The 17,393-nt window shown below is 43.6% G+C and overlaps 1 protein-coding gene across 1 annotated transcript in view; it reads left to right on the forward strand.

Moving 5' to 3' along the window:
• Positions 1 to 1,105: 1,105 nt before the first annotated feature.
• LOC112080587 (coiled-coil domain-containing protein 136) overlaps positions 1,106 to 17,393 on the forward strand; it is a 53,610-nt gene continuing 37,322 nt past the window's right edge. The window contains exons 1-2 of the mRNA XM_024146386.2: positions 1,106 to 1,199; positions 1,680 to 1,956. Coding sequence (XP_024002154.2) covers positions 1,905 to 1,956 — 52 coding nt within the window. The 5' untranslated portion in view covers positions 1,106 to 1,199; positions 1,680 to 1,904. The remainder of the gene's footprint in view (positions 1,200 to 1,679; positions 1,957 to 17,393) is intronic.

The raw sequence follows: 17,393 nt of genomic DNA on the forward strand, positions 1-17,393 counted from the left end.
TGAGTCATTGTGTATTGTGGAGTGTTACTCAGTTTGTTACTTCATGACCTTTGTGCTCACAATGACAACATGTCAAAGCTGAGAGCACATAGTTACATCTGTTGACAATAATCAACACTGACAAATAGCCTACTTCGGTTCCATTTGATGCCATTCTGATAGCTATGAATGTTAAGGGTTCTTGCAACACAAAGGAGAAAAGCTTTCAAAGGCTTGCCGAATGACAGATACCATCATTATTTACATTTTTACTTTTTTGACGATATATCTTATCGTTTTGACAATATCGCAATATTATCTTTGCGCTAGTTGGCTTTACCTTCACCAAAACTTCAGTATTTTTTCTTCATAGCTTCATCTTCTTTTTAAATTGGGAGCCAATTTGTTTTCAGCAATTTTATTTCCATGACTGATCAAAATTCGTAATGAATAGTTTGAGAATAATCAGCACTGACAAGTAGCCTACTTTAGTTCCATTTGATGCCATTCTGATTGTCATGAATATTAAAGGTCCTTGCTACACAAAGCTTTCAAAGGCATTGTAGATATTACAAAATGCTGCTTGCAGATTGACAGATACCATAAACCTGTACATATTTCCCCCGTAGTGTTTCATGTCTCTCTGAAGGTACACTACAGCTGTGAGAACCCACAAGAGTCCTACCTCATCAGTCTCTCTCCCAGTACCTGTCCTCAGTGCAGCGAAGGGTTAAATCACTCACATCATAAGTTCATTGTGTATTCATGACATACAATCTGTGCTCTGTTGTTCAGGTTCGATGGCTGGATGAAATTAGCTATGTTCATTGATCACAGCTGACGGACCAACAGCAGGTAAGGGAAGGGTTAAGCCGTTTTAATCTGTAAGGAAAGATAGAAGGAGAGGATAGAAGGAGAGCAATTAATCAGACAGCAGTATTTAGTATGAGAACCTTTACTAATGAGGCCTGCATAGTTAACACAACGAGAAAAGAGAATCGGAGGGAGAGAGAGAGTGTGTGTGTGTGTGTGAGAGAGAGAGAGAGAGAGAGAGAAGGAAATGGAGGAGGGAGGGAGGGAGGAGTGAGGGAGGGAGGGAGGGAGGGAGGGAGGGAGGGAGGGAGGGAGGGAGGAGTGAACGACCGACGGAAATGAAATCGCAAGCTGCAGGAGAATAGGTTGTCAGCATCCAGAGCTCCAAGGTCTGACTCTCATTAAAGGTAAATACAGTGTGTGTGTGTGTGTCTATATTTACTTGATATTTGCGCTTACGAATACGTGTGCTAGACGGTGAAAGGGATGCCTTTGATTTGACCCGTGTCGTTAAAGAAGCAGAAAGAGCAGATAAAGGGAAATAGAGAGGGAGAGGTAGAGATGGGATGCAAAAGCATGGGCATCAAACGTGCTTGATACCCATACCGAGACGGGAGAGAAACCAGTAGAGGGACCAACCATGCAAATGAGAGAGAGAGAATTGGCCAGTGGTAAAGGGAGAGAGAGAGAGAAAAGGACAGGAAAGGGTTATAGAATAATAGCTCAAGTAAAAAGGAGACATGAGTGCAGTATGAAAACAAAAGGAGGTCTAGAGAGTGAATTGTGCAGCATCTGAGTGAGTTTGAGAGAGAGCTGTACCGTTTGTCTCTTTGTTGCATGCATCTCAGACTGCGGTCCCTCGCTCAGTTTGTCTCTTTGCTCTCCAGCGTCCKTGCGTCTCTCTCACCTCCAGGATGGAGGGGCTGCTGCGGCTGAGTCTACCCGGAGCGTGAGGAGCCTTCCTGGGCTTCGTCTGCGTCATCCTCCCCCTGTCTCCCTCTGCCCTAGTCCCCCTATACTCATCCATCACTCGACCTCTGCAGTGCAAGAGAGCATCTGGACCCACACGACACCTCCCCCCTAATCCCCCACACTGAGTCGCCAGGGCAACCATGGACGGACTACGCCTGCCACCGGTCATCGAGGAGGTCATGGACCCTGCAGGTTAGTGTGTGTGTTTGTTTGTGTGTGTGTGCTTATCACACAACCATGTGTGTGTTGTTTGTGTGCCTGTGTGTGTGTATTACATACCAATAACTCCATGGATGTGTACACACAAATGTTGTGTTCGTGAGTGTGTGAGCCATAAAGGCTCTGCCAGTGTATGTGTGTGGGTGTCTGTTTGTGTGTCTGTGTGTTTGTGTTAGCCAGTCAGCGAGGCCTGTGTTTACCAGAACAGACGGATTAACAGAGAGGCTTCATCTCAGAGGGATGGAGAGACAGCCTGCCAGCCTTCCATAGTGACACTACTCAGGGACGTCATCCAGCAGAGACTGTAAGCTAGCTGGATCACAGAGCTCTGTGAATATTACATTCATAAACTCTTAATATGATTTAAATATTGGATTTACACATCCAAATATAAATGCTGATGCTGGGTAAATAGTCAATCATCAGAACAATGGGAATTCTGTATGCATTCTTTCAGCTTTCAAATCCCCAGGGGTTTTCCTGACATTAAACATCATGTTGTTTTGTTTGAATTGGACATTCAGCCTATGTATTTGTAATGTAACCTATGACCTCTGTGTGAATCCTTTATCAAATCAAATCACTTTATTTGTGTCATGCGCCGAATACAACAAGTGTAGACTTTACTGTGAAATGCTTACTTACAAGCCCTTAACCAACAGTGCAGTTCAAGAAGAGTTAAGAAAATATTTACCAAGTAGACTAGAATAAAAAGTAACACAATAAGAATAACAATAACAAGGCAGGGAGCACCGGTACTAAGTCAGTGTGCGGGGGTACAGGTTAGTTGAGGTAATTTGTACATGTAGGTTGGGGTGAAGTGACTATGCATAGATAATAAACAGCGAGAAGCAGCAGTGTACAAAAGGGAGGGAGGGTCAACGTAAATAGTCCGGTGGCGAATGTATTAATTGTTCAGCAGTCTTATGGCTTGGGGGTAGAAGCTGTTGAGGAGCCTTTTGGTCCTAGACTTGGCGTTCCGGTACCGCTTGCAGTGCGGTAGCAGAGAAAACAGTCTATGACTTGGGTTACTGGAGTCTCTGACAATTTTATGGGCTTTCCTCTATTGTATAGGTCCTGGATGGCAGGAAGCTTGGCCCCAGTGATGTATTGGGCCATACGCACTACCCTCTGTAGCGCCTTGCCGAGCAGTTGCCATACCAGGCGGGGATGCAACCGGTCAGGATGCTCTCAATGGTGCAGCTGTAGAACCTTTTGAGGATCTGGGGACCAATGCCAAATATTTTCAGTCTCCTGAGGGGGAAAAGGTTTTGTTGAGCCCTCTTCACGACTTTCTTGGTATGTTTGGACGATAATAGTTTGTTGGTGATGTGGACACCAAGGAACTTGAAATTCTTGACCCGCTCCACTACAGCTCCGTCGATGTTAATGGGGGCCTGTTAGGCCCGCCTTTTCCTGTAGTCCACGAATAGCTCCTTTGTCTTGCTCACATTGAGGGAGAGGTTATTGTCCTGGAACTACACTGCCAGTTGTCTGACCTCCCTATAGGCCTTCTCATCGTTGTCGGTGATCAGGCATACCACTATTGTATCATCAGCAAACTTAATGACGGTGTTGGAGTCGTGTTTGGCCACGCAGTCGTGGGTGAACAGGGAATACAGGAAGGGACTAAGTACACACCCCTGAGGGGCCCCAGTGTTAAGGATCAGCGTGCAAACGTGTTGTTGCCTACTCTTACCACCTGGTGGCGGCCCGTCAGGAAGTCCAGAATCCAGTTGCAGAGGGAGATGTTTAGTCCCAGAGTCCTTAGCTTATTGATGAGCTTCATGGGCATAATGGTGTTGAACGCTGAGCTGTAGTCAATGAAAAGCATTCTCAAATAGGTGTTAATTTTGTTCAGGCGAGAAAGGGCAGTGTGGAGTGCGATTGAGCTTGCGTCATCTGTGGATCTGTTGGGGGCGGTGTGCGAATTGGAGTTGGTCTAGGGTGTCCAGGAGGATGCTGTTGATGTGAGCCATGACCAGCCTTTCAAAGCACTTCAAGGCTACCGACGTGAGTGCCACGGGGTGGTAATCATTTAGGCAGGTTACCTTTGCTTCCTTGGGCACAGGGACTATGGTGGTCTGCTTGAAACATGTAAGTATTACAGACTCAGTCAGGGAGAGGTTGAAAATGTCAGTGAAGACACTTGACATTTGGTTCGCGGATGCTTTGAGTACACGTCCTGGTAATCCGTCTGGTCCAGCGGCTTTGTGAATGTTGACCTATTTAAAGGTTTTGTTCACATTGGCTACCGAGATCATTATCACACAGTCATCCAGAACAGCTGGTGCTCTCGTGTATGCTTCAGTGTTGCTTGCCTCAAAACGAGCATACAAGGCATTTAGCTTGTCTGGTAGGCTCGCGTCTGGGTTTCCCTTTGTAATCCGTAATTGTTTCCGTGCCGGGCCACACCCGACGAGTGTCAGAGCCGGTGTAGTAGGATTCAATCTAAATCCTGTATTGACGCTTTGCTTGTTTGATGGTTCATCTGAGCGCATAGCGGGATTTCTTGTAAGCGTCCAGATTAGTCTCCCACTCCTTGAAAGCGGTAGCTCTAGCCTTTAGCTTGATGCGGATGTTGCCTGTAATCCATGGCTTCTGCTTGGGATATGTACGTACAGTCACTGTGGGGACGATGTCGTCGATGCACTTATTGATGAAGCCAATGACTGAGGTGGTGTACTCCTCAATGCCATTGGATGAATCCTGAAACATATTCCAGTCTATGCTAGCAAAACAGTCCTGTAGTGTAGCATCCGCATCATCTGACCACTTCCGTATTGAGCGAGTCACTGGTACTTCCTGCTTTAGTTTTTGCTTGTAAGCGGGAATCAGGAGGATAGAATTATGGTCAGATTTCCCAAATGGAGGGCGGGGGAGAGCTTTGTATGCATCTCTGTGTGTGGAGTAAAGGTGGTCTAGGATTTTTTTTCTCTGGTTGCACATGTGACATGCTGGTAAAATTTTGGTAAAACGGATTTAAGTTTGCCTGCATTAAGTCCCCAGCCACTAGGAGCGCCGCTTCTGGGTGAGCATTTTCTTCTTTGCTTATGGCCTTATAGAGTTGGATGAGAGCGGTCCTAGTGCCAGCTTCACTTTCTGGTGGTAAATAGACGGCTACAAATAATACAGATGAGAACTCTCTTGGTAGATAGTGTGGTCGACAGCTTATCATAAGGTACTCTACCTCAGGCGAGCAATACCTCGAGACTTCTTTAATATTAGACATCGCGCAACAGCTGTTATTGACAACTAGACACACACCCCCATCCCTCTTCTTACCAGAGGTAGCATCTCTGTTCTGCCGGTGCATGGAAAATCCCGCTAGTTCTATATTGTCCGTATCTTTGTTCAGCCACGTCTTGGTGAAACATAAGATGTTACAGTTTTTAATGTCCTGTTGGTAGGATAATCTTAATCGTAGGTCATCAATTTTATTTTCCAATGATTGCGTGTTAGCAAGAAGAACGGATGGCAGGGAGTTTACTCGCTTGCCTACGGATTCTCAGATTCCCCTTTTCCTGCGTCTTTTCTTCATGCAAAAGGCGTGGATCTGGGCCTGTTCCAGTGAAAGCAGGATATCCTTCTCGTCGGACTCGTTAAAGGAAAAAGTTTCTTCCAGTCCGCGGTGAGTAATCGCTGTTCTGATATCCAGGAGTTATTTTCGGCCATAAGAGACGGTAGCAGCAACATTATGTATTTTTTTTTTTACAATAAGTAAAAAAAAATTGAAGTTACACAAAACGCAAAAAAACGAACAAAATAGCACAATCGGTTGGAAGAATGTAAAACGTCAGCCATGTTCCTCGGGGCCATCTTCTAAAAAAACTTGCTTTATGATACCTAGCCTATGTATAGTGTATGACTGACCATTGGTCCACAGGTTAAGTTTGGCCTTTGAGCCAATTACTACAAGCTCTATGCAGGCGCAATATTTGTAGTGTTGCAATGTTTTTTGTTACAAAAGGGGCCTTGTAACACACTCCGGCATTCAACATACTTTTTTACTACCTGAAAAGTTTTGTCGCTTGGTTTCTTGATCTGATCTATATGCTACAGAGGCTATTCATCAAAGTAGCTTATTTTGCATTTAAAACCAAATAAAATCTCAGTAACTGTTCAAATAGTAAACCAAACATGTGCTTTTTTCTCCACGACCAAAACATGATAACATATTATATTTGAGCTGATATGGGAATGAATACACAAGGAGCCTATCAAACTGGAATAATGTTTTAGGTTACACCAGCAAGTATAAAAATATTTATAAAATTATAGATCTGATTATTTCACATGGAGATGTGGGAAGCTAAAAAGGCTAGCTAGCTCGCTATGTTTTTAGCAACGCTAAAGCCAGCTAGCCAGGCTGCCACCTAGCTACTACTAGCAAGGAAAGGCGACTCTTCCTTGCCTACACAAAATGTTAAGACAAAAATAAAAAACGTTGGAGTGTAAATGGGAGAGGGACCGGCGAGGATATCATGTTACCAAAAATCCCACTCCACCCACGTACACGCACGCACACACACATGTACGTAGATCAACGGAGTGAAGCTTGTAGTAACATTCATTTTAGCATGGTCTAATCACACGTATGGTTCCTTATGTTAAGTAGCCAGGACATACTATATTTGAGGTGAGAGTGTGAGTTGTGCAGTGGGTGGTTAAAGCAGGTACAATGTTGTAGTTTTAACAGGTGTAGGCAGTGTTAATTTTTGCACTCTTTTTTATTTTATTTAGTCTAGTCTTAGATATTTTTACATTCGAGAATGTTTTGCAACTGAACAGCCACGTTACCAGAGCCACGTTGCAGATTGAAAATTCCATGAATAGAACTGACGTTATTCCTTATTCAACATGTCAGAGAGGCATGTTTGTTCTACATACAGTAGCATATTTCTATCAGAATTTTCCAAAACGTTACGTCCCAGGTTGTTAGCTATAGCTGGTGTAGTTGGTGTAGCCTAAACAAATGGTTGAAGGTTCGGTCCGGAAGTAGTCGAGTTTTAGAACAGCCCGCAATATGCTTTATGACTGTAAAAAGCGGCCCACCAATGCACGATAGAAAGAAAAAAGGTAGAGCTGGTATATGGGTCATATCTTTTAAACGGTAAAGGCTAGAATCAAGCTGTTTTCTCTGAGGAAAAGAGGGAGACTTGGTTACGGTGGCTGCAGAACCTGGCTATGAAATGCGGTGGGGAAAGTGGGGGGCTTGAACGAGACCACACTTTCAAAGACGACCTACTTTTCTATACTAGAGGGAGAGAAAAACATAACTAGACTGTTGTTTCACTATTAAACTCAATGCTGCTATTGTTTTTCATTTAGTAAAGAAGCTTCTTTCTTAACCATGCAAAGGGTAGCTAACTAGAAGACTGGTGGTGACTGGTTAGCCACGGGGAAGCAAGAGAGTCGGCTTCACGATGTGTATAATCGGAGCCACTCATCGCTTGCTCCTCTGCAGCGCACCAGCTGATGTAGGCTGTGTGTTCCGGGTGTGGCGTGTCCTTTAGACTGCTGAACAGAACTGCTCTGTGCATCTGTGCTGCTAATATTCATGGTGCTTATCAATGAAAAGCTCTCAATCTCAACTAAAAACTTATCCAGTCCATTTAGTAGTCAGATTTTAGTCACAGAGATAACTGAAATGAAAAATAATTTTTGTTTAGTTATAGTCTTGTCAATTTCTTCTGAAAAATAGGTGTTTTTCGTTGACAAAATTAACACTGGGTGTAGTTGCGACAGAGTTTAACAGGTAGAGGTGAGACAGTATTGTAGTTACAGTATGTACAGGTGAGTTTGGGTTAGCCACAGCTGTCTGTGTTGACTTGCTGTTCAAGATAAATTGAGTTAGCCAAAGCTGCTCTGGCAGAGTGGATGGGGCTAGTTAGCTGTTGTAGCTGTGAGTTAGCCATAGCTGGTCTAGTTAATTGGGTTTGGTAGCTAGTCTGAAGGACTTGAGCTAGGTACAGCTAGCTATACCCAGATGAAATAGAGTCCCGGGAGTTCTCTCTGTAAAATGCTGTCTCTGATCAAAGCCAAAGTCCGTTGTGAACTTCAGAGCTCCTTTGTGATGGCTCGGAGAATGTAAGCTTATGCTGTGTGGTTCATTCTCTCTCTCTGTGTGTGTGTGGTTCATTCTCTGTGTGTCTGTGTGTGGTTCATTCTCTGTGTGTGTGCTGATGGCCCAGTTTATTCAGCTACAGAAATGACTACAGTGTTTCTCCACTCTCACTACAAAGTACTGACAAACACACAGCATCTCTCTCTCTCGCTCCCCCCTCATCTGATTTGACTGACAAATCACCCAAAGATGTTACTTCCTGCACAGACGGCCTCTAAGGAGTTCGATAGAGAGGTAGAGGATCAATGGAGACACTGGGAGAAGGACGGAGAAGGTCTCCACCCACTGCATCTCAATCTCCTTTGATCTGACTGCGACATTCTAGAACACCTCTTCCATGTTGTGTCAGTGACTCCCCTGTCCTTTAGCTCTGCTGTGCTGGTGTTCCATAAGTACGTGCACTGCCCCCCCCTGATATGCCTTTGAAGAACCATCGACACCCATAGCTCTTCCTTCCCTCAATACCCACTGGTTTCACCAATCCCCGTCTCTACTTGTCCACCCCCAGCAGCTGCACCCCTCCTCTCCCTCTCTTCACATATGCCATGTATAACACCCACAGAGCCCAGCGCGTGCCAACCTCATCCTCCCACCATCACGCCTCCATGGCCCACTAACACACCACTCTACTGCAGTCTCTCCCCCTGCTCTCTCTCTCTCACACACAGGGAGACAGCTGCAGCCATAGTTCTGCCTCTGCATCCTCCTATTAGAGCCTGTCTCCTCTCCTCTGTCATCTGTAATTGGATGTGACTGGAGATGAAAAGTTCAGGATCGTGACCCATTGCCTGGGTTTACCCTCTCTGTCTCTCTCTCCAGCAAAAACGAGGCCTCTTGAGCCTTCCCTTCCTTCCTGCCAGTAACCAGTCCCTCCCCATCCCCATGTCCTCCTCCTGTACTACCTCAACTCTGCAACCCATCCTCGCCTAGTACACAGAGCTAATCGTAGGAGTGTGTCTGTAACAAAGGTCAACAACAAGTACAGTCATGAGAGCTGATTGTCTAGTTACAGTATAACCTTCTTTAAACTCCGTGTTTACTCTCTCTCTCGCTCTCTGGTGTGTGTGGGCCGCTGTCTAACATGATTATTATCAGTGTAGCTGAGTACTGAACTCCTACACTGTCTCTGTATTACGACCAACTTAAAGGCAATAACTGTCAAACTAACAATTCATCACTATACCCTCATCTAGTCACTAGAAGTCTGACTGGAACAGGTCTGTAGACTATGAATTTGCTTCTGCTGCTTTGAGCCAAGTCTGGAAATGGCTTGAGGTCTGTGGATGTGTATCCTGGCTGGCAATCCCTATGAAATATCCTGTTTCGAATGACAATCTGCGTCCCAAATGTCACCTTGTTCCCTATTTAGTGCACGACTTTTGACCAGAGCTCTATGGTCTATCTAAAGTAGTGAACTACAGTATATAGGGAATAGTGCCATTTGGGATGCTATCTAACGTTAGATAAGGACACTGCACTAACTCGGCAGTTAACACAGGCAGCTGTTTCAGGTTAACTAGCTAATCTAGCTAATTGGGATTGAATTATAATGTCAATACTAGATACAGTGGTTAGCAAGCTTGGAGGAAGTATTTAGTGTTGTGTGTACTGTGTTTGTGCACTTAGCTAGCTACCATCCCATAGGCTCATCCGTGGATGTTTGGAGAAAATGCAAWTTTTTTATTTTTTCTGATTGGCTCAGTCACATTTTTGGCCGCTAATGAGCATTGTGATTCTACAAGTAGAATCGGTAGGTTCGTCGCTACCAAGTCGGCACGCAGCAGGTAACGCTTTTGTTCTACTAAGAGAAGGAACGGCCTCCCACTGTGATTAGTACATATCGGCAGTCTATCGGCAGTGAGATTCTCAGTGTGTTTCATGCTTTAGAAGTAAGCTATGTTGTTAGACTAGTAACCTTCTGTGTTACAGTACAGACTTAGTGTGTGTCTGTGTTAGGCTGTGTGTATGAACGGGCACAGGGTTGGGTGTATTATTTGGTACTCGAGGCCTAATCAGTTGGTCTACTGAATACAATATAACTGTGATATATACAACCTAACAGTTACTAATTGGTTAATAGAAACCCTGTTTTTTGTTCGTTATTTTGGAAGCCCAATTATATGTACTTTGTTACAATCCCTGGTGACACACATATAGTTACAACACGCACCTTACTCGACAATATATGTTAACAATATGAACACCTTACTTTAAATTAATGGGCTTAACGTGTTGTAATTATTACATTCTGTACAGGCTAATTAGCATGTTGGGTACCTAATTTGCATAGAATAGTATAAAAGTTGTATTCTAATTTCAGAAATTCTTACGTACTCTCAGCTTTGCATAAAGCATGTAGATTTGTTAATAATATGACCACCCTACTTTAAATTATTGGGCTTAAATTACTGTAATTATGTATTCTGTACTGCCTAATGTGCATATTAAGTATCTAATTTGCATAATATTACATTTTAATTTAGTACATTTTACTTTAAATTGAAGAATCTCTGTGTTCTACATCAGCCTTGAAAATGTCATAACAATATGACCACCCTATCTTGAGATATTGGACAAAACATGTTGATTTTTAGAATCCAGGCGGGTGATTTGGTGCCATTGTTGACCAGGGATTAACATTGTCTGTGACCTTTTTCAATCACTTGAAAATATAATTCTTAGCAATGGTAAGTCCTATCCTCATGAACTAGAGTGTTCTGTGTTCCTGAGAAGCTTCTCTATAACCTGGAATACAAAGTATAACACCAGAACTAAAGTTTAACACCGTTCTGTAAAGCAATACAGCCCACTACAAGAAAAAACCCAGTCTGAACTGCTTGTCTGGAGAGTGCCACACAGAGGTGTGAACACACACACACATTGCAAACAATGGGAGCACAGGTAACTTTGGAGACAATGGGGAATTGCATTCGTCTCCAAAGTAAAAAATGCACATGTATCCACATTTGAACAGCAAACAATATAAAACTACTATTGTTGTTTATATCCAATATTAGCTATAACCTAAATCACTGGAACTGAGCATGGGCCCTAGACTGTATAACTTAGCTACTGTATCCCAAACACAACTAGGAAGACCACAACTACATAAAACAAAATACATGGCTAGCTAGCTACTGAAACCAGCTAACGTTAGCTTAGCTAGCTATTCATGCATGTTTTAAAGTGGTTGTTCCACTGGATATCATAAGGTGAATGCACCAATTTGTAAGTCGCTCTGGATAAGAGCGTCTGCTAAATGACTTAAATGTAAATGTAAATGTTTTTACTGACCGATCCGTCTGTTCTTCTCCCGAGCAGATCACTTCCGGTCGAGCCATATTCAGTCTCACTTTCTCTTTCAATCTCCTCAAAAACATATTTTGTGGGCATTTGTTATGCTAAAAGCAATTAAATKAATCTGTTCACCAGAAGCAGGTAATGCACTCGTCCAAGCTGCATTGGCTCTTCTTCCTCCTCCTCGTGAGGTTGTAAATCCCATCCAGGTCATCTGCATATCCCTGGCAAGCCTATCTCATTGGCTACACACCAGTGTAATGACAGGAACACAGCACTGAAGTGAAACACAAAGTATTTTTTTGCACGCAATGACCAGTGGGTTTCTATCCAACCTTTTTATGCAAGGAAAGTACATGTTGGATAAAAAATGTCACAACAGGCCTGATGGAAACAGCTCATTTGTTAGTMAACTTTCCAAATGTCGACAAAACAAGGTGAGATCTTCTTGTGTCAGTAAAATGGATTATGCGAGAAATGGCGGCGGAARCGTTTTTATGCGCAAATATTAATAAAATAACGAAAGTAAATATCGAAAGTAAACTTGGAGTCATGACATGTTCTGTGGTCCTCCCACTTCAACTTGTCAGGAAAGCCTACAGTTTATTAGGCTACAGATGAAATAAGTGATGAACTTCACAGGGTGGTGAATGTACAAGATGATGATCTTGATGCTCCTKTCCAATAAATACCGGGGGTCTTATTCTGGTGACATGATTATCGATGCTTGGCTGCCATTTGACAGTTGATCAGGTACCAGCCCATGTTAGCTAGGTAGGTATGTAAGGCTAACTAACCAGCTACTGTACCAGTTACCATGGCCAGAGTATGTGCCCATGGGGGCCTCAACCCACAGGAGGCCCCCATTGATTTTGTTGTGTCACTCAGGTACACTATATGTATGTGTATATATATATATATATATATGTATATGTGGACACCCCGTGGGTGACAGGTATATAAAATCAAGCACACAGCCATGCAATCTCCATAGACAAACATTGGCAGTAGAATGGCCTTACTGAAGCGCTTAGTGACTTTCAATGTGGTACTGTCATGGGATGCCACCTTTCCAAAAAGTCAGTTTGATAAATTTCTGCCCTGCTAGAGCTGCCCCGGTCAACAGTAAGTGCTGTTATTGTGAAGTGGAAATGCCTAAGAGCAACAACAGCTCAGCCGAAAAGTGGTAGGCCACACAAGCTCACAGAACGGGACCACAGAGTGCTGAAGCGTCAGTCCTCGGTTGCAACACTCACTACCGAGTTCCAAACTGCCTCTGGAAGTAATGTCAGCACAAGAACTGTTCGTCGGGAGCTTCATGAAATTGGTTTCCATGGCCGAGCACCGGCACACAAGCCTAAGATCACCATGCCAAGCGTCGGCTGGAGTGGTGTAAAGCTCGCCTCCATTGGACTCTGGAGCAGAAACACGTTCTCTTGAGGGATGAATCACGTTTCACCATCTGGCAGTCCAACAGACGAAGAATACTACCTGCCCCAATGCATAGTGCCAACTGTAAAGTTTGGTGGAAGAGGAATAATTGTCTGGGGCAGTATTTCATGATTCGTACTAGGCCCCTTAGTTCCAATGAAGGGAAATCTTAACGCTACAGCATACAATGACATTCTAGACGATTCTGTGCTTCCAACTTTGTGGCAGTTTGGGGAAGGCCCTTTCCTGTTTCAGCATGACAATGCCTTCRTACACAAAGCCAGGTCCATACAGAAATGGTTTGTCGAGATCGGTGTGGAAGAACTTGACTGGCCTGCACAGAGCCCTGACCTCAACTCCATCGAACACCTTTAAGATGAATTGGAATGCCGACTGTGAGCCAGGCCTAATTGCCCAACATCACTGCCGACCTCACTAATGCGCTTGTGGCTGAATGGAATCAAGTCCCCGCAGCCATGTTCCAACATCTAGTGGAAAGCCTCCCCAGCAGCAAAGGGAATTAATGGCTGTGATTTTGGAATAAGATGTTCGACTAGCAGGTGTCCACATATTTTTGGTCATGTAGTGTATCATTGTATAAACACACATAAGATGACAAAATTACTCTGCTGCTACTCTCTGGTTATCTTATATGCATAGTCACTTTAACTATACATTCATGTACATACTACCTAAATTGACCCGACCAACCAGTGCTCCCGCACATTGGCTAACCGGGCTATCTGCATTGTGTCCCACCACCCGCCAACCCCTCTTTTTACGCTTCTGCTACTCTCTGTTCATCATATATGCATAGTCACTTTAACGATACCTACATGTMCATACTACMTCAMTAAGCCTKACTAACAGGTGTCTGTATATAGCCTTGCTACTCTTTTTTCAAATGTCTTTTTACTGTTGTTTTATTTCTTTACTTACCTACACACACACACACACACACACACACATACCTTTTTTTCACCATTGGTTAGAGCTTGTAAGTAAGCATTTCACTGTAAGGTCTACTACACCTGTTGTATTCGGCGCACGTGACAAATAAACTTGGATTTGATTTGATTTGAAAATGTGCAGAAATACAGGAAGTTAGCTTTAAAACTGAACCATTTTCTCCACCAACAAGAGGGGTGTGAACAGTTTCAGGTCGCATTGGGTCGCTTGGTGGGGGTTTGTTACTTCGGCGATAAATTACAACATCCATCCGGACCTTCTCAAATAGTATTTGAGTACCCCTGCTCTGTACTAACCAGACAGCAGCCATCTCCAAAGGAGCTCGTGGGTGTGGACTGCCCTTGTATGGTCATATAAAAAATATAAAAAAATAACAGGTGCGTGTGTGTGTCAATCATTATGAAAGGTCTCGGCTGACATAACCTACATATTTGTCTCGGTGAGAATGTGAATTCATAACGTGGCTCGATTCCTGTCATGGTTTCTCTTCTGAATGGGATGTTTTGTCCTTGAGGGAGCGACGTCAATACAAAAAGATGGATGGGCTCATTGGAATGGAGGGATGCGAGTTAACGTGAGGATTCTGCACATAACTGTAGTTTAAGGTGTTTGTGTGTTTTCTCCAAATGGGACCATGAGACTGTTCCYAATAAGACTGCATTGTGTCTATGCGGTGCTGCTAGACATCGACAGTGTGTRTAGGACTTGAGTGTGTGGGATGTCATCTTTGTGTGTGTGAGTGTGAGGTGTCTGTTACCTTAGTGTGTTCGTAGAAGATTAGGATATGAAGGATAGAGGTAGAGGAGAGAAAGGGAGAGAGAGTGAAATCRATAACATTATGTCCCAATGCTCTTCGTCCTCCTCCATCTTCATCATCCTACAATATATCATATCCCCTCCCCTCTGTGTGTAGTCAGGTTAGTCATATGGATTTTATAAGCCCTTGTTTGTGTGTGTGCGAGAGAGTGTGTGTGTGTATTCATAATCTCCTAGTAAATCATAGAGACAGGGGTGCTCTGATAGGAGATATTTTCCTCATATTGATCTCCCCTCCCTTGTACAGAAGGAAAACAAATTGAATTGGGTTTATAAACGGGTAAACATTAATATTGGTGATTAGTCTAGTCTGGTTTAGGCTTTGATTTATGTCCTCTCTAATATTCCTACTCTTTGATTCTGTTCATTCCTTTTTACTCCTATCTTCTCTCTCCTATCTTCTTTCGCCTATCCTCTCTCTGCTTCATCCTTTTTTACTCTAAAATTGTCATCGGTCCTTCTCTCCCTTCAGCTGTTTTTCTCTTTTTTCTCCTCTCTTTCATTCTCTCTCATCATCTTACTGGCTTCATCTCCTCTCGCCATCTCATATGAAATACTCATTACAGCTCTATCAAACATGAATTAAAAATACCACTGCCACAGTGATGACGTCTGATTTGGCCAGAGAGAAAGAAAGGGAAGATGCTGAGAACCAGAGGAGATGAGGGATGGAGGAAGTGAAGGAGAGAGAGATGTTACATGTCTTCACAGAACTGATGCAGGCCTATTGATATTCCAGCACTGCTCTCCTCTGGCCTACGATCTACTGCCTTTTCTCATTAAGGCTGGGGTGGTGTGTGTGTGTGTGTGTTCTGTGGCAACATCTGGGATAATGGTCACTTGGGGATTGATGAAAGGAACAGAGCCGGATGGATTGATAATGGGACATGGAAGAAGGAGGTTGTGTGTATAGGTCTGTGTGGTGGTCCTCAGTATTCTGCCTGTCTCTCATAGCCAATGTCACCCGCTCCACCTCAGTCTCACTCAGGAGTCTGTGTGTGTGTATGTGTGTGTGTGTATGTGATAAAGGCAAGCTAGCACCCTGTCCTTGGTCTGGGATGAAGCACACCAGAATAGTAATCAGTGCAGGTGTTGGCCTGGGGCAAAAGACAAGTTTCTGATTCTCTGTCACTCATTCTTTTCAACCTTTCTCTCTTTTCACTGGCTCAGCTGTAGAATCTTGACTGGATATGTGGCACACCTGACCGTTGCTGAGGTGCAGGAGATAACGAGTAACACTGAAATTAAAAGGAATCAGAGCATCCAAAAACACACAATGCCAGAGGCCACATATAGGCAACTTGTGTCAATGCAATCAGACATGATGAACAACACCTGCGTACAATGCAATCAGACATGATGAACAACACCTGCGTACAAAGCAATCAGTCGTCAATTATCTCAATTATCTCAGAAAAGTGTGACTTGATTGAGACAGGATAGATATTTTTGGGATTCAGTATAGTTTTGACATAATTGTACTTTTTTTWAAATTACATTTTTACATAACAGGTGTGAACTAAATAAACAAAATAAAAATGCGAAAGGGGTGGGCCTATGGGAACTTGTAAGCGGGTATTGGGTTAAAGAACCGACATAAATTACAGGAACCACATAAAGCCAGGRGTTAAGGGGAAACATATTAAAGGATGACCCTCATGTTAAAATAATGAGAGAAAAAAATACTGGATCAAGTAACACTTTTCTGAGATAATTGATTACTGATGTGCCTCCTGCCGCTTTTGTTGCTGATGCGCAACATGTCTGATTGCATTGACGCACGTTTCCTACATGTGGCCTTGTGTGTTTTTGTATTCTCTGATGAAGGTCTGACGACTGAAAGCTCAGCCTAATAAATTGAAAATGATCCATTGATCATGAGTGTACGGAGATTCCTTTTCATTTCACTGGCTCAGCTGTGCCACAGAGTAGTGTTATCTGTTCCTCTTTGTGTGAGTGTGTGTGGTGTGCGTGTGAGTGTGTTTGTTTGTGTGAGTGGTCCTGAGTGGATGTGTGCACTGTGTAGACAGTGTTGATGGTGCTTGTCAGGAGTGATCAGGGATGTGGAGAGGGAATGTGTCTGGTCATTACTGCCTTTGTCAGGGAGAGGCAGAAAGAGAAGGATGCTGAAGAAAGAGATTAACAGATTAGGAGAGAGGGCGAAAGAGACAGAAAGACAAAAATAGCAAGCAAGATCCATTTTATTAGTCACATGCGCCAAATACAACAGGTGTAGACCTTACAGTGAACTGCTTACTTACGAGCCCCTAACCAACAATGCAGTTTCAAAAAAATACAGATAAGAATAAGAGATAAAAGTAACAAGTAATTAAAGAGCAGCAGTAAAATAACAATAGCGAGACTATATACAGGGGGGTACCAATACAGAGTCAATGTGCGGGTAGTATGTACATGTAGGTAGAGTTATTAAGTGACAATGCATAGATGCAACAGAGAGTAGCAGTGGTGTAAAGAGGGGGAGGGGGCAATGCAAATAGTCTGGGTAGCTTGGGGTAGAAGCTGTTTAGAAGTCTCTTGGACCTAGACTTGGCTCTTGGTACCGCTTGCCGTACGGTAGCAGAGAGAACAGTCTATGACTAGGGTGGCTGGAGTCTGACAATTTTAGGGCCTTCCTCTGACACCGCCTGGTATAGAAGTCCTGTTGGCAGGAAGCTTGACCCCAGTGATGTACTGGGCAGTTTCGCCCTACCTCTGTAGTGCCGTGCGATCGGAGGCCGATCAGTTGCCATACCAGGCAGTGGTGCCACTA

The sequence above is a fragment of the Salvelinus sp. IW2-2015 genome, unplaced genomic scaffold (genome assembly GCF_002910315.2).
Source record: "Salvelinus sp. IW2-2015 unplaced genomic scaffold, ASM291031v2 Un_scaffold16391, whole genome shotgun sequence".
NCBI lineage: Eukaryota > Metazoa > Chordata > Actinopteri > Salmoniformes > Salmonidae > Salvelinus > Salvelinus sp. IW2-2015.